The sequence below is a fragment of the Mus pahari genome, chromosome 15 (assembly GCF_900095145.1).
Source record: "Mus pahari chromosome 15, PAHARI_EIJ_v1.1, whole genome shotgun sequence".
NCBI lineage: Eukaryota > Metazoa > Chordata > Mammalia > Rodentia > Muridae > Mus > Mus pahari.
Genome location: NC_034604.1, coordinates 30800885 through 30817975, shown reverse-complemented (window position 1 = coordinate 30817975; position 17091 = coordinate 30800885). Strand labels below are relative to the sequence as shown.

The window sequence follows — 17091 nt, the reverse complement described above, 5'->3', positions numbered from 1 at the left end:
GGGTGAGGCCCGCAGCAGGAGGCCATTTCCAACGAGCCGGCGGGGGCAAAAGATGGCGACGCCCCTTGGGTGGTCGCAGGGGGGCTCTGGATCTGTGTGTCTCGCCTTCGATCAACTGCGGGACGTGATTGAATCTCAGGAGGAACTGATCCACCAGCTGAGGAATGTGGTAGGCGGCCAGGGCTCCGGGAAGGGCGGCGCCGGACGCCTCCCCGGTGGGGGCGGGGCCAGGCGCGCGTGGATGTAGGGGGCGTGGCTAGTATACCTCGGGAAGGCGGGTCATTCCCGAGGCTGGGCTCACCTAGCCAGGGGCGGAACCAAGAAGAGCGGGCTGCTTTCCTGAACTTGACCGAATCGTACTATAGTCCCCACTCTGCCCGGTTGCTGAAGGGACTGGCAGATACCCAGTGACCTTCAGTGTCTCCACGTTTAGCGGTAGGGACCTCACCGACTCCCCAAGGCGACCTGCGCACCGGAACCAGATCCTTCCTTACGCTGCACACCTCTCCAGGGTCAAATGGAGTGGGAATACAAGCTTGGCCTTTCACGATGCAGTTTAAGGGCCTCCAGACTTTCCTGTGCCCTTCTGTTTCCAACCTCAGTCAGTGGGTGCCACGCACTGGCGTCATAGTTACCTCAGTGCGGGCCGCAGGAGCTCAGGGGCCTTGTTGTTTCTCTTTTGGTGACAATGTTGGAATGCATCTCTTTCTCAAAACAAACAAAAACAAAACAAACTGGTTTCACATCTCTTTTTCACTCTAATGATTTTGAGACAGTGTCTTCCCTTCTGAGCAGTTAGATTCGAGGGGGATTAGAAGAGGTGGACTCAATGTCAGCGAAGTGTATGCCAGCATGGGCGCTGAATTGCCTTCAAGCCCCAGAGGGTCCCCAGATCTTTCTCTTGGGGACCCTCTACTGGAACTCCTACTATCTGGAACTTTTTTTTCTCTACTCATCCTATTTAGCAGTCCGATCTCAGGGTTAATGTCATTTTCTCAGAGAGCAGTCCTGATCCTTACTAATGCTGGGCCCAGGGGTCCCTCTGTGTACCACAGCCCCTTTGTACCAGGACATACAGTGTAGAGAGAGGGCTGGCTTTGCACAATCTCCATGAGTCTAGTTGGTCTTCGTAGGCAGCACTTAGAGCCAGGCCTCAGTAAATCTGTGAGACTAAATTCTCCTGTCCTTAGGCCTGTCAAGACCCGTGTGCCTTCGACGATGGGTCCCATTACCCATCCTTGTCCTGGTCCTTAGAGGGCATCCCCCTCCCACCCCAGCCCCCAGCCCTTCCTGAGCCAGGCTCTGTTGCAGATGGTTCTCCAGGATGAAAATTTTGTCAGTAAAGAAGAGTTCCATGAAATAGAGAAGAAACTGGTGGTGAGTAGTGGCCTATGCACACTCCTCCCGCTTCCCGAGATCCCCGTGGCTGGGCAGAATCCTTGAGTCTTGGCCTTTCAGAACATCTTGCTCTCCTAGTGAGGCTGCATCTCCCTGCACCCTAGCTGCAGCATGCACCTCTGAAAAGGGGCTTAGTTAAGGGATCCTAAGAGACCCAGAGTGGCTTGGGGTAAAGAGAGTCATCACCTCCCTGGCAGGAAGAGAAAGCTGCTCATGCCAAAACCAAAGCCCTCCTGGCCAAGGAAGAAGAGAAGTTGCAGTTTGCCCTGGGAGAGGTGGAGGTGCTGTCCAAGCAGCTGGAGAAAGAGAAGATGGCCTTTGAAAAAGCGTGAGAGAGTGGGCCTCAGGAAGGGGCTTGGAGCTTGGCGGCGGGGGGGGGGGCTCACCTGCCTTCTGCCTGCCCACCCTTTCGTTCTAACTTTCCCCCAGGCTCTCCAGTGTCAAGAGCAGAGTCCTGCAGGAGTCTAGCAAGAAGGACCAGCTCATCACCAAGTGCAATGGTAGGCGGGAGGCCCGTGCTGCCCCCCAAGTTAACATACACGGGCTCTTTCCCAACAGCCCAATGATGGTGCCAAAAGCAGGGCTCTATCCCAACTTCTGCCCCCGGCTGAGGATACAGGCAAGTCCAGGCGGGTCACACCTTCGAAAGTGCCTTCAGGGACCAGGCAGGTCACGGAAATGATGGACGCGATCAGATCAGCGTGCGGTATTCTTCACAGCCATAAAGGAACGGGCTCGCTCCCATTTTTCTTGAAACATACAACCTTCTTAGTCCACCTTTTGTTTTATCCCATTTTTGATAAGTGTTAGAAATAGTATATTCTATTTATAACCTTGCTTCAAGAGGAGCCGTAGAGCAAACACAATCCTACGAGGGGTCTTAAGACTCAGGACCAAAGGACTCTGCCGGACTGGAGACTGGGGTTACCAGAGCCATGCCCCTCCCCTGGGAATAGAGTCTAGGATTGTCAGATCTTTTAAAAAAAAAAAAAAAGACAAGACAAGAATCTAGAAGCCAGATGTTGTAGCACATGCTTTTAATTCCAGCATTCAGGAGGTAGAGGCAGAAGGATTGTGAGTTTGAGGCCCTTGTGGGTTGTGTAAGACCTTGTCTCAAAAGCAAAACAAAACAAAAGAATCTAGAAGTCAATTGTAATGGAAACTTCTGAATTGTTAGTGTCGGCAACTAACTCAGGCAGTTTAAAAGTAGTGTACTCACTGAGTAAAATATGTCTGGGCCACTGGATTTCAACTCTGCATGCATACAGCAGAGTTTGAAACCAACCTGAGCCCAAGAAAGTGAAGATCTCTCCTTGTGAGGCTCCCACTTGGGGCTCTGGGCAGCTTTCACCCACCCACAGCCTCTTGATGAGGGCAAGCATGCTGACAGGCATCATGGGTGTTTGAGCAAGGCTTCCTGAAGCCTAACCAGTAGTTCACTGTCTCATATCCAGTGTCCCTCCACCCCTGGGTCCTAGAGTTATATCCTGGTATAGCCAGAGACACCTTACCTTAGGGCATCTCCTTCTACCAGAATCAGCCCAGGCTGATGAGAAGCCAGGTCTAAAAAAGCAGGTAGCCCAGCTTGCTAACACCGCCGCAACGCGAGCGTTCCTCCAGTGCAGCCGCGTCTTTCCTTCTCTGATCATTTCCTCTTCTATCTGTCTTTTGTTTTTATTTTCCTCTCTCCTTGCTTCGGTGCAGGAAATCAAATTCAAGACCCTCACTCTTGCTAGACAAGCCTCATCATCAGCCTTCAACCCCTCAGCATCTATTTATTTACTCACTCATTCCTTCCTTCCTTCCTTCATTCTGCTGAGGTGGGGGGTCTCAGGTAGCCCAGACTGCCCTCCAATTGGTAAGATGACTATGGACTTCCCACACTCTTCCCAGTGCTGGGATCAGTAGCCTGAGCCTCCACTCTCAGCTTAGTTTGAGTTTTGTTCTTAAGGTTTCTGTGTGACTGTTTTGCCTGCATATGTGTGTGTGCACCATGTGTGTGCACCATGTGTGTGCCTAGAGCCTGTGGAGATGAGAAGAGGGTGCCAGTCCCCAGGAACTAGAGTTAGCGTGTTTACGAACTACCATAGGATGCTGGGAACTAATCCTGGGTCCCCTGGAAGAACACTGTGAGCTGTCTTAACTGCTGAGCCGTCTGTCCAGCCTCTAGTTCCTGAGTCCGACTCCTCCTTTTGAGAAGTTAAGCACGTCTGGCACAGTCAAGAACCTCATCTCCCACCAGAGGCCATGTATAACACAAGGCTGGGCATCCATCTGCCCTTGATAGGTCTGGCTTAACTGAAATGGCCAAACTTGGTTTTTTGGTTTTTGTTTTTCAAACTTGGTATTTTGAAGCCCAAAGCTCTTAGGGACAGCTTGTTCACAGTACACGGATCTATGAGCCAGGCTGTTAGGTCTGAAGGTTAACAGTGACCAAGGCGACAGTCCCTATCCCCGTGGTTCTAGTTGTAGGAAAGGCCAACAGTTGATGGATGAGACACTTTAGACATTGGCAAAAGGAAAAACAGGGACGGGGATGGGAATAGGAAGTACTGGGAGGGGCTGCAGTTTCTAGGCCAAGGGTCTAACCATGGAAGTGTAAAGACCTGAGGGCCAGCCAGGGCTATGGCAGGACTCTCTGCTGCTCTCGAAGGATTTTTGCCCATCCTCACCTGGGTGAGGTTCATAATACGGTGGTAAAGTTACTGACAGAATCGTTTTCCCAACTCAGGAGACCCCCCCCCCAAATTTGCTTATGTGCCGGGCGGGGTCTTGGGGTGAATACCAAAGCCTAGCTACTCAGGAAGCTGAGGTAACAGGACCAAGAGTTTAAGGCCTGGCAGGATTACAGAGTGAGTTTAAGGCTAGCCCAGTCAACTTAGTGAGCCTCTGCTTCAAAACCAAGTAGAAAGTGGAGATGGGTGTGGTGGTCGGTTGGGGGGCCAGCCTGGTCTACATGACAAGTTCCAGAACAGCCAGAGCTAGTATAATAGACCCTGCCTCAAAAAGGAAGGAGAGAGGAAGGAAGGAAGGAAGAAGAAAGAGGGATGGGTATGGGTTGGGAGGTGGCATGGTAGCACTTGGGAGGCAGAGACAGGAGTTATCTCTGAGTTCAAGGCCAGCGTGGTCTACATAGTTCTAGGACAGCCAGGGCTATGTAGAAAGATCTTGCCCCACCCCCCCCAAATTGAGGCTGGAGCTCCGTGGTGGCGCTCTTACCAATCACACGTGAGACCTTGGGTTCAGTCTCCAATACAGAAAACCAAGTTCATTCATACTAAGGTACAGGCAGCTGTTGAAGAACTACTCCTGGGCAGGCAGAGCCACACGAAGGAAGACCTCACCTCAGAAGCCTGAGGGTGGGAACCACCCCTCCTCCCTGCCTCTCTCCCCCACAGAAATTGAATCCCACATTATAAAGCAAGAAGATATACTTAATGGCAAAGAGAATGAGATTAAAGAGTTGCAGCAAGTTATCAGCCAGCAGAAACAGAATTTCAGGTGAGGGGCTGGGCCAGGCTGGGGGTTGTTGATGGAAGCAGGGAGCCTGACTCCTGGCCCCTACCCAGGGCTGTGCAGCCTACGACGACCAGCTGGCTCCGTTGCAGGAATCACATGTCTGACTTCAGGATCCAAAGGCAGCAGGAGACCTACATGGCCCAGGTGCTGGACCAGAAGCGTAAAAAAGCCACAGGAACGCGTCGGGCCCGGAGCCGTCAGTGTTCCAGGGAGAAATAAACTGCTTGTTATCTTCCTGTTCTCTGGCTGTTATGCCCAACCTCTCTACCTTCTCTGTCCTGGGAAGACCAGATCTCCCCTTCCATCCCATGCACCCCTCCATGAGCAGTTGCACTGTCTGCCTCCTGTAGCAAATCAAGACACCGAGGGTTACCTGGGACTCAGGTCTGGAGACCACCACCATTGCAGCTGCCTCTCCTGAGCTTAAGAGGGAACACTGCCCATGTCCTCAGCCCCTACTGCTGCCCTCCTCTGGGATGGGGTAGAGCCAGAGGGAGGGAGTGGGAACTGTGTCTCTGTGGGTCTTGCTGGAACTCTGGCCCAGAGGCCCTGCTGCTTGCTTTGGGGGATCAGGTTTGTTCCTTCATACACAGCCCCAGTTAGCCCAGTCACACCCTACCTGGACTCGAATACAATGTGATTCTCTAGGGTTAGCTATAGGGTTAAGAGAGAATGGAGTGTGGGCCTGTATTTTTGTACTTGTGCTTATGCGTGTGTGTGTGTGTGTGTGTGTNTGTGTGTGTGTGTGTGTGTGTGTGTGCGCTCATGTTTGCCCTGATCAGAGAATTCAAACTGGGTTCCAAGACCACAGGTCTGATAAGCCAGACGCCATCAGGTATACTGTCGGTACACGTGTATAATGTCGATACACGTCACATCTGTGCCTTCTTATGATGCTGAACAAGAACCTTCAAACCCGTGAGGAAACTTTCTAAAACAGGACAGCCTGTTCAAGTTGCTCAGGCAGATCTGAGAGGATGAAAGGTCAGCTCTGTTCAGAAGCAGTCACTGAGTGTGTCCCTAGGTAGTCGTAGGTAGGGGAGCACAAGATCCATGAGACTCAGATTGGTTAAGTCTAGCCTGTGCTGTGTCACTGTGAGGCTGTGTGCAAAGGGAGGGGCTGGGGCATCAAGGCCAGCTGGGGCCTGAGTCACATCAGGACGGTCAAGCCAGAAGTTAAGACAGTCCTGTCCTATTGTCAAAGACAAAGACAGCTGGTGACTGCTTCTCTACGAGGGAAGGAATGAATGTTTTGGGGGACTGGAGTAAGGACCTTGTGGGCCTAGGACTTTAGAGGGAACCCTACAAAGACGGGTTTGTCTCCCAGTTGTGGGTGCTAAGCTGCTTGTGAAAGCTAGCTAGGGAAGATCCTCAGCTTTCTTCCTAGTGGACCTAAAAGTCTAGCCAGCACTTGCCTGAGTTAGAGCCCTCCAACAATCCTTAACCCTATCAAAGGTGTATGGGGTGTGAGGGAAGTGGAAGCATAGGAAGGCATGGAGGAGAGTTTGTGATGTAAAAGAGTTGGGGGCTGAGGATATGGAATTTCAAGATCTCACACCCTGAACCTCATCTCTGGTAAACCCCTTGCAAGGCCAGAGTTTTCTAGAATTGGGCATAGCTGCTACCTCCTTACTAAATGAAGCCTGCCTGTCGGCCCGAGTCCGGAGCCCCACCTCCACGCTGCACCTGTGTTGGAGAAAGTTCGGCATGGGGGCTTCACGCCTAAAAGCCCACAGCTTAGGTTTCTCTGCTGCCAAGGCCGCTAGCTCAGGCCTTGACGCTGGCGCTTTAAGACGCTTTGACCCCGCGGCATCCAGGCGGGGCGGGGACAGTGCAGGAGCCATCAGCGGAGGCACTGCGCGGGAGGTAGTGCTAGGTGTCCTGCCCACCATGCTGACTGCGCTCGCCCCGCTAGCCCTTCCTGGGCTCTCAAAGCGGCTGCCTGCCCCACCGGGGCGTCAGGACTCGTCCGGTTCGTCCGGCTCCTACCACACAGCTCCGGGTTCTCCGGAGCCCCCGGACGTTGGGCCGGACACAGAAGGCCAGGGGACTTGGCTCTGGGTGGCTCCTGGGCGGGGGGCGGGCGCGCAGCCTGTCCTGTCCGTCAGCGCCCAGAATAGCCGCCAGCAGCGCGGCTCCGGCTCGGGTTTCCCGCGAGGCCCGGGCTCCGGCCCGCCGCCGCCCCGGCCCCAGCTGCGCATGCTGCCGTCGGGGGAGATGGAAGTCATCTTCGGCGCCGGGCCTCTGTTCAGCCGCTCCGACGCGGAGGATCTGCAGGAGCAACAGCTCATGGCGCCTACCTTCAGCAGTCCCCTGCTGCCCGGGCCAGCGTCTCCTGCCTCTGTCTCGTCGCAGCCGCAGGTCCCCGACAGGGGTTCTCGCTGGGCCACCTACCTGGAGCTGCCGCCCCGCGAGCCGAGTCCTGCAGTCTCAGGCCAGTACGAGTGTGTGGAGGTAGCCCTGGAGGAGCACAGCGCGCCCGTTAGACCCCGCACCGTACCGAAACGTCAGATCGAGCTGCGTCCGCGGCCTCGAAGTCCCTCGCAGGACAGTCGCGCGCCGCGTCCCCGACTGCTCCTGCGCACGGGCTCCCTGGACGAGTCTCTGAGCCGTTTGCAGGCCGCCGCGGGCATCGTGCAGACGGCGCTGGCCAGAAAACTGGGCTCTGCGGTCCCAGCCCCCAGCAACGTCACTTTTAAGTCTACCGCCAAGCCAGAATCCACGACGAACTCTCAGGAGACGGCAGGCAGCACTCGTGCGCTCCTGGAAGAGGCTAAGTCTCGGCCACCCCGCGCGCACGATAATTCTGCCTCTGCCAGAGCCCCGCGGCCTTGGCCTAGCCTCCGAGAGCGAGCGATTCGGCGGGACAAGCCGGCGCCCGGGACCGAGCCTCTGGGTCCAGTTAGTTCCAGCATCTTTCTGCAGTCAGAGGAGAAACCTCATCAGGCTTACAAACAGGAATCCAAGACCCAGTTTCCCCATGAGACTCCCGATCGAACCGTGCCGAGGGCAAGGAGTCCTCCTTCCCATTCTAGAGGTTCCCGGGTGGTTCCCAGTAGGGTTGTGAGGCCGAGGAGCCCCTCTCCCCCGCAGCAGGCTCCAAATGGGGCCGTGCGGAGTCCTCGCTGCCCGTCTACCCAGAACCCTCCACAACCTCCTAAGATTGTTTGGAGACCGAGTAGCCCGGCCTTCCCTGGCGGCGCATCTTCTGCGGGGGAAAATAGGAATGCCTCCGTCGAGGAAGTCGTCAGCGGAAGGACCCCTTCCCCACCACCACTTCCCCAGTGGACTCAGGGTGTCGCTAGAGTTGGGAGCCCAAGTCCTGAAGCTCCTCTTGTGTGGAAGGTTCCGAATTCGAGAGGCGGGGATGCAGTAGGGCTGAGTAGGGACCCGTCGCTGCCAGCCCTGCTCCCACGGGAGGCACCTTATCCTATTGAAACGCGTAGCCCATCGCCCGGAGAGACTTGGAGTCCTGTTGTGCAGGGTGCATCGACAGCACTGCGTCAGGAAGCTATGAACGGTCTAACCCAGGAGCTGGAGCCGCCTACACCGTCAGCACCCGCGACTCCAGAGCTCACAGAGACGCTGTGTCTGCTCTCACTGGAAAATGCGGGTATCGCCGTCAGAGGCAGTCAGCGGTCTCCAGATGTGGATACACCGGAACAGCCCCGAAGTCACCTCACAAGCACTCTGGACGACGATGTGTGCCCAGAAGCCTTGGTCTCGGGAGAAGCGGCTCCTGGACGCCCGCGCGTGACCATTCCGCGGCCGCGAGACGTGCGCAAGATGGTTAAGACTACTTACGCGCCAAGCTTCCCTGCAGGGACCCCAGGCTCCGGGCTTCCTGCGTTTCCTGCGGACACCTGCGGGGAGGACGGTGATGAATCCAAAACGCACAAGTTCCCGGCACTTGAGTCGCCCGCCCCGGCTCATTACACTTCCATTTTTCTCAAGGACTTTCTGCCTGTGGTACCTCATCCCTACGAGTCACCAGAGCCTTCACTCCATGCAACCCCTAAGGATGCCTCCCAGTCCAGCGGGGTCCCGAGGCGGAGGGCAGAGAACAGCACCGCGAAGCCTTTCGCTCGCAGTGAGATACGCTTGCCTGGCGCTCTAGCCTTCGGCAAGCGGCGGGAGAAAACCCCGAGTGTCCAAAGACGCGGTCCTGGAGGAGAAAACCCGGATGCTGAGGCCCAGCGCCTGGTCCCGGACCCTGAGGGTCGGACCAGCCCTTTAGGAGACGCTCGCACCTCAACCCAGTGTTCCCCTTTAGAGTCGACAGGGACCCGACCACCTCGCCCGGGCTCCCCGCAGGCGTGTCCAAACTCGAGCCTTAGGGCAGCGCCCGAGTTGGAGACACCGCTTGTGGCTCCTGCAACTGCGGTCCAGGCACCCCTACTTCCCGATCCTCCGGCGACGACGGCCAAGGCCGCTACACCCTTCCCGCGAGCTGCTTCTGCGCCTCCCACCGACCGGCTCCTCCCTGCATCCTCCCTGGGGCGGAGGCCTCCGGGAGCCGCGCCCGCGGGGAAGGTCCTCGTAGACCCGGAGAGCGGCCGGTACTACTTTGTGGAGGCGCCGAGGCAGCCGAGGCTGCGACTACTCTTCGATCCCGAGAGCGGGCAGTACGTGGAAGTACTGCTGCCACCCTCGCCCTCTCCCTCCCGGCAGCCACGCCAGCCCTATGCCCCGCTGGCCCTAGGGCCGGGCCTCTACCCACCCGCCTATGGGCCTATCTCTGGTCCATCATTGTCGCCTCTGTCCCCCAACCTGCCAGCCCTTGGTAGTCCCCAGTTACCTTGGGCTCCTGAGGCTGGACCCCTGGAGGGAATGTATTACATGCCCTTGAGCGGGACCCCTAGTCCGGCACCACCAATGCTCTTCTGTGTCCCACCCTCCAGTTCTGGTCCCATCCAGTCCAGCAAGGGTTCTGTGTTTCCTTTGTGAAGCCTCAGCCCTTATTCCCATGGGTTCCCTAGAAGGCATTGGAAGTTCCAGATCCCAGTCTCTTTAACTTTTTTCTCCCATCAATTCTTTGGCCAGTTCCAGCCAGTCACCACACCAAAAATGGCCTTAAGAGAATGAATCTGCTACCTGGGCTAATAGTGATGGAGCATCATTAGCAAATGGCTGTCTGCCTACCCCTTGGCCCCAACAAAAATCTGTATCCCTTCCCCAGACCTTCCCAGGGTGTGGTGTATTTGTGTATGTGTTTATGTAGGCAAGCAAGTCTGTCAAAATGAGAAGCCAGTCTAGGAGGTGTTGGGGTTTCCCAGAATAGCAGGTGTGGGAGCAGCAGGACCCGGGCTCCCTGGGTCAACTGTTTGTATCGCCCTAACACTGGGTCCAGTTGAGTGGAGCCCGACAGTGGGTGCTGCTGAGATGGAAGGGATAGGGACAGCCATCAAATCTGGATGTGTGCTTTGTCCTGGGAGCCTATGGGAGAACCCAGTGTGGGCCCCAGGGCAGCTTGTGGAAGCCAATGAGAGCTACGAGGACAGTAGCTGGAGATGAGGTAATGGATGTCGTTTAAGGAGATGTGGAGGATCAGCGTGGATTGGAGGTGAGAGAAGATGGTGAAATGGCCCAGGGCTGCTGTAGAGACAGCCAATGGGACAAGCAGCTCCTGGACAGAGAAGCGGCAGGAGGGGCTAGGAAATGAGGAAGGGGAGGAAGATGGCTTTTTGGGTTTTCTGTGGCTAGGGGTGACTAGGGACAAGTAGTGAATTAAAGAATCTCAAGTGGTCAGCAAATGTTTCTCTTGTTTGCCCATTTCTGGAGTTGAGAGGGCAGGGAGAGCAAGAATCCAGAAAAAGAAGTTACTTTAGTTTTGGGAATTGTTGTTTAACCAAAATGGAGGAGCTTCATAAAATGGTGTGACAGCTGGTCAGTCCTTTGATCCCAGCACTCTGAAGGCAGTGACAGGTGGATCTCTGTGAGGTCAAGGCCAGCCTACAGAGGGAGTTCCAGGACAGTCAGGGCTTCCCAGAGAAATCCTGGCTCAAAAACAACAAATGAACAAAGACTTGACTACAGCTAACAGCACACAGCAGGGAACCTAGCCCATCTTCTGTAGACCCTGGGAGCTGAGCTGACTGATCTTGAAGCTTTCATTGACCCCAAGTAAGTTAATCACCAGGATGACAATAGGGGGGAAGGCCATTATCAAGCTGGTGAGTTAGAGCTGGCAAGAGGAAGGGTGTTCCTATATGGAGTAGGCCAAGGGTCCCTGACCCTTTAGCTGGTTCCATTCTCCATGTTCCTCTAGGAACAGAGGCAACAGAGCCCACACAGGGACTGGTCCTTCTGGCTGCTCGCAGCACAGGAAAGACCCTAAACCTGCGCTCTAGCTGCTCTGAGCCTGGGGTAGACAGGGCCAGAGACCAGTCTCCGTGAGGTGGGAGGTGGTCTCTGTCACTTGGAGCCTTGCTGGAGGGGTGTTTGACAGGAGGTGGTTGGGAAGGAAAGTCCCCACAAGAAGCAATGCCGGGTAGGCAGTTGATAGCTTTCTGGTTTCGAGCCTGTGTAGCTAAGATCCCTTGGAGCTTCTGTCAACCTTGCCTTAAACTGGAAATTGATTACCATACACTGTCAGAATGACCTCAACATCTCTGGTCCCAGTGACATGGAGGGACCAGGCCCACCCCTAGAGTGTATCATCTCACCCTGGTGTGCAATAAATGGCTGACCATGGAGAGTTATGGTGGCCGAAATGACAACCAAGTGTGTAGTCCTAATTTCCTGCTGCCACCTTTTTAAAACAAAACAAAACAAAACAAAACAAAACATCACTTATACCTTGCATGATGGTGCACACACTTAATCCCAGGACCTGAGAGGCAGAGGCAGGGGGATCTCTTTGAGTTCAAGGACAGCCAAGGCTGTCTCAAAAAGTCAAGTAAAGGGCTGGTGAGATGGCTCAGTGGGTAAGAGCACCCGCCTGCTCTTCCGAAGGTCCGGAGTTCAAATCCCAGCAACCACATGGTGGCTCATAACCATCCTCTTCTGGAGTGTCTGAAGACAGCTACAGTGTACTTACATATAATAATAAATCTTAAAAAAAAAGTCAATTAAATAACACTTAAAGTATTATTTATTTTTATTTAATGAGTGTTTACCTCCATGTATGTATGTGTACCACATGTATGCTTGAGGCCCATGAAGGCCAGAAAAGGGCATTGAATCCCCTGGAATTAGAGTTACAGATGGTTGTGAACCATTGTGTGAGTGATGGGAACTGAACCCAGGTCCTTAGCAAAACAAGCAATTGTTCCTAACCACTAGACTTCCTTCAGCTTGCTGCTTCTTCATTTTTTTAAAAAAAAGATTTATTTATTTATTATATGTAAGTACACTGTAGCTGTCTTCAAACAGCCCCAGAAGAGGGCGTCAGATTTCATTACAGATGGTTGTGAGCCACCATGTGGTTGCTGGGAATTGAACTCAGGACCTTTGGAAGCTCTTAACCGCTGAGCCATCTCTCCAGCCCGCTTGCTGCCGCTTTTTTTTTTTTTTTTTTCTTCTTCTGGTTTTTCGAGACAAGGTTTCTCTGTGTAGCCCAGGCTGTCCTGGAACTCACTCTGTAGACCAGGCTGGCCTCGAACTCAGAAATCTGCCTGCCCCTGCCTCCTGAGTGCTGGGATTAAAGGCGTGTGCCACCACGCCCGGCTCTGCTTGCTGCTTCTTAAACATCCTCCGCAAAGCCCTCATGTCTGGCTCTGGCCTAGGTGAAGGGCACCCTAGGATTGGAGAAAAAGAGTATGCTCTCATACACTGTGGTCTCCAGTAACTGTGTTTCACTACAGTTAGAGCTCTAAGCCAGCCACCACGACGGCCATGACCACAGTCCTCCTGGAGGCTGTGACCTGTGGGCACTGGAACCACTTTCAACATGGCTTCTCCAGCTGGAGGATCTGTCTCTCCTCTCTTAAGCTTTCACATCCTCTGTAGTAGAATAACGATGACTGCAACCAGCCACCTCAACCACAGGATGTTCGGTCCGGTTCCTACCGCTGGCTCAGTTCACAGTATGTGCTCTCCATCGGCGGCCTTGGCCAGCCTCTCTCCTTGCATCTTCATCCTCTACCTGTGAAATGGAGCTGAGTCATTAGAAGCCAGGCCCCCTGCATGCGTGGCATCTCCAGGGCCTGGGCCTCGTGGGCAAGGAAGAGGGTCAGTGAGGTGTCAGTTCCCTATTGGCCTACGCCACAGATAATTCGAATGCACATCTGCGCCCCAACCACAGCCTGTGCTCCAAGAAGTAAGTTCAGAGGCCATGAGACTGCCTCTGCCACTGTTGGTACTGTTCGGGTACAGGGCTATCCTGGGATGCGTCGCAGATAGGGTTTCCCTCTCGGCTTCGGCTCCCACCCTGGATGATGAAGAGAAGTACTCGTCTCATATGCCAGCTCACCTGCGCTGCGATGCCTGCCGGGCTGTGGCCTTCCAGGTAAGCTCTGCCCGTCCCCCAGCAGGCCTGGCTCAGGCCACTCCATCTGCCTTAGACCTCACCATTGAGCCTTTAATCCCCTGCCCTCAGTCCGAATCAGCAGTCTTTCCAGGATATTACCAGCCCCCTTCTCTTGAATTGCCATGCCTCAGTTTACTCTTTTGCCTGGTCACCAAAGAGCAGACAATCTGAGATGGCACCATCTTGTCACCCCAGGGAATCATTCTTCCTTTTATAATTCTCCCTGTCTGTATCCTTTTTCGTCTGGACACCCCCCCCCCCACGTCCCTGAGGTGCCTTTATGTTACACATGTTGAGTACGTATGTATCTATGTGAACCCACCATGTTTGTTCACTTCAAGCATGCCTGTGTGACTGCGCTTCTGTGTGTACACGGGGTGAGTAAGTACATGAGTTATTAAAGACTGGTTATTTTATTTGCTTATCATCATCATCATCATCATCATCATCATCATCATCATCATTACTGGCTTTCCTTGTTCTCATGTTTTAAAAATAGCTTGTGCTACTGGGCAGGTGGGCCCTGAAGGAGGGCCAGGTCTTTCACTCAGCATTTTCTCCCCTAGCCCCAGGAGAATAGGTCCTGCCAGAGCTGGCCCAGCCCAGCTGTGGGGCCTAGAGAGGGGCCCCTGCAGCCTGCCTTGCAGGTGCTTCCGGCTCAACAGCTCCCCTGCCATCTCATTCTCCCCAGAGACTTGGGTCCTTCTCTGCTTCCCCCAATTGACCAGGAGTCCCCAAGTCCAACCTCTTAGCACCTCCTCATTCCAGATGGGGCAACGTCTGGCGAAAGCAGAGGCTAAATCTCGCACTCCAGATGACAGTGGATTGCAGGAGCTGAGTGAATCCACGTATACAGATGTCCTAGACCAGACCTGCTCTCAGAACTGGCAGTCGTGAGTTGTTGATCCATTCCGACACCTTCCTTAAGGGGAAGGGCTGGCGGGTACAGCCCTCCGTCCTGCCATCAATGCCTCATGCTAATTCCATGAAGGCTCTGGTCTGAGGGAGGAGGTCGGCTGGGCTGAAATCTGGGCTACAGTTGCTGCTGGGAACATCTGGGAGAGCAGACGGCCACAGGAAGATCACTGTGTTAAACTTAACTCTGTCTCAGCTCAGCAAATGTCCAGTATACTTAGCCTAGAATAGGAGCAAGTCCCTCCCTGAACTGATCCGCACTGATCCTACATCCCTTGCTTCCCATTACCATCAGCTATGGAGTCCATGAAGTGAACCAGATGAAGCGTCTCATGGGCCCAGGACTTAGCAAGGGGCCAGAGCCAAGAATCAGCGTGATGATTACTGGGGGTCCCTGGCCCAATAGGTAATAGCATGTGGGGGAAGGAGCCCCTGGAGTCCCGCTTTGCTCCTCGACTTCCCCAAGGGCGGGTTAGAGCTCAAGGTGCCTAATGCTCCCCTAGGCTCTCCAAGACCTGTTTCCACTACCTGGGTGAGTTTGGAGAGGACCAGATCTATGAAGCCCACCGCCAAGGCCCTGCGAATCTGGAGGCACTGCTCTGTGGGGGCACTCATGGGCCCTGCTCACAGGAGATCCTGGCTCAGAGAGAAGAGCTTTAGTCCAAGCTGCGGCACTTCTGGATCTTCTCTAGTTTTATTATTATTATTATTATTATTATTAATGGCTGATTAGAGACAGGCTCTCATCATGTAGCCCAGGCTGGCCTTGAGCTTGTGCTGCTCAGCCTCGAAAATGCTGCAATTAAGTCCTGAGCCTTTTTGTGCTTGCCCCTCCTCTATCATTTTTTCAGCAGTGGTGGTGGGAGGGGACAGGGAAGCCTGACTCTAGCTGTCCATCTTCTCCCTCCACCCCTCGCTGGGGTGCTGGGGCTGAGGCTGCCTTTCCACTTTCAAATAAAGCTTTGAAAGACTTTGAGTAGTGTTGGCTGTTGGAGGAATCGGGGTGTCTCAAGCAAGCCTGAACTCTTAGATACTGACATACTTAGATACCCTGGATCCCTAGTGCACGGCAGCATGGATTAGTTCATGAAAGAATTGTTAGCGTCTGAAAATCCAAAACACCCAAGCAGACATAAGAGTCCACACGAAGCACGATCTTTATTTGAATGAGGCGGCAAAAACTGACAAAGATGACAGCAGCACAGACTCGGGAGCTGACTGCGTCTTTCAATGTTCATATTGGTAGCTCTTTAAGTGGATGACAAAAAAATTACTGTACTTGGGATGATTAATCAGAGTCATAGAACCAGGCTCCAGAGCTGACCCCCCCAAGTCAGAATGTTAGCTTCAAATTCACAAATATCTATGCCAAGTTACAGTTACAACTTTCCATCAACCAGAATAATTTGTTTTTTCACAGTTAGGAACAATTGTTATGTTTTGGGAATAGAAGGTGTAGGAGGAGAAGGAGGAGGAGGAAGAGAAGAAAGAGGAGGAGAAGGAAGAGGAGGAAGAGAAGGAGGAAGAAGAGGAGAAGGAGGAGGGGAAGAAGGAGGAGGAGAAAGAAGAGGAGGAGGAGGAAGAGGAAAAGGAGGAGAAGGAAGAGGAGGAGGAAGAGGAGGAGAAGGAGGAGGAGGAGGAGGAGGAGGAGGAGGAGGAGGAAGTTGGCCTAGCCTTCAGGAAAGTTCCCCTAGAGCCTAGGGACTTGAACTTAATTTCACCTTATGATTCCAGAATGAAGTCTGGAAGCAATGGTAGTACGAGGATAAGTCTCATTTGCTTGATCCTAACAGAATAAAAACACAGCAGCTTCCTCTTGGATTAATTTGACCAAGATCAAGCCCAAGTGTGAAATCTTCACTTCTTTCCCTGTACCTTCCAATGTCCATAGTCTGGTTTCTGGCTTGTTTGTAATCTTTCTGTTATGTTTGTGCTTGTCCCTAACAAAGGGCTTGACTCTGTGTTTATTGTTTCAAGATAGGGCCTCACTATGTAACCCTGGTTGTTCTGGAACTCTGTGTAGATCAACCTGACCTGGGATTCACAGAGCTCTGACTGCCTCTGCTTTCCCAGTGTTGGATTTGACGGCATGTGCCACTAAACTGAGCAGGGAATGAGGAGTTCTTTATAAAAATCTTTAACAGAGTTTTACAAGGGGAAAGGCCACTTGCTGCTTCCCTGCCTCCATCTGACACAGGCTTGTAACTAAAGCTGCAGGCATGTTCTCAGCCTATATTCATGCATCCGTTGAGTATGTATTGCGGACATTTGTTTTGAGGTTTCTTCTAGCCTGTTGTCTATTTTCAGTAAAAATGTACCACCATGAATACATGCATGCACACATATAACATTATTCTGGGCCAGGGTATTAAAGAGCACATAACTTAAAATTAAAGCTATGTGTTGGTGTAGGTTGTAAAAGTTGACTGCATGGGAAATCTAAGGCAAGTAAGGTTGGTTACAGAGCTCTCCTAAAGGCAGGTTAAAATTAAGCCGGTTGAGGGGGCGCACAAGAGTAACAGGCTAACTATATAGTCTTAAATGATCTCAAGGGATATTATTAACTTTGCTATGAGAGTTGTCAAAAGTTTAGTTTATTGGGGGGGGCAAGAAATATTGATAGCATCTAGGGATCTCAATTAGTTCTTCCTTCCTTTCTTTCTTTCTTTTTTTTTTTTTTTAAAGATTTATTTATTTATTATATTTAAGTACACTGTACAGGGAGGCGAAGCCACGTGTGGCACGAACCCCCAGGACCAACAGCCATTCAAGCATTTAAGCCCTTTGCT

The 17091-nt window shown here is 53.1% G+C and overlaps 3 protein-coding genes across 4 annotated transcripts; all 3 read left to right on the top strand.

Annotated features, from left to right (window-relative positions):
• Nucleotides 1-5439, top strand: Spata24 (spermatogenesis associated 24). Of its 2 annotated transcripts, none has more exons than XM_021214911.1 (6): nucleotides 1-169; nucleotides 1312-1377; nucleotides 1596-1726; nucleotides 1828-1898; nucleotides 4797-4899; nucleotides 5007-5167. In XM_021214911.1, the coding sequence occupies exons 1-6, from the start codon at nucleotides 53-55 to the stop codon at nucleotides 5134-5136; spliced, it is 618 nt and encodes a 205-aa protein (XP_021070570.1). In that variant the 5' UTR covers nucleotides 1-52; the 3' UTR covers nucleotides 5137-5167. The 2 variants fall into 2 exon arrangements, with proteins under 2 accessions (XP_021070570.1, XP_029402908.1); XM_029547048.1 differs by having other exon boundaries at nucleotides 30-169; nucleotides 4968-5439.
• An 894-nt stretch (nucleotides 5440-6333) lies between these two features.
• Prob1 (proline rich basic protein 1) lies at nucleotides 6334-11636 on the top strand. The gene has a single exon (XM_021214922.2). It carries the CDS (start codon nucleotides 6625-6627, stop codon nucleotides 9862-9864), a length of 3240 nt encoding a protein of 1079 aa, XP_021070581.2. The 5' UTR covers nucleotides 6334-6624; the 3' UTR covers nucleotides 9865-11636.
• A 1526-nt stretch (nucleotides 11637-13162) lies between these two features.
• Nucleotides 13163-15278, top strand: Mzb1 (marginal zone B and B1 cell specific protein). The gene is made up of 4 exons (XM_021215056.1): nucleotides 13163-13366; nucleotides 14156-14280; nucleotides 14598-14708; nucleotides 14806-15278. Exons 1-4 carry the CDS (start codon nucleotides 13193-13195, stop codon nucleotides 14960-14962), a joined length of 567 nt encoding a protein of 188 aa, XP_021070715.1. The 5' UTR covers nucleotides 13163-13192; the 3' UTR covers nucleotides 14963-15278.
• Nucleotides 15279-17091: the final 1813 nt, after the last annotated feature.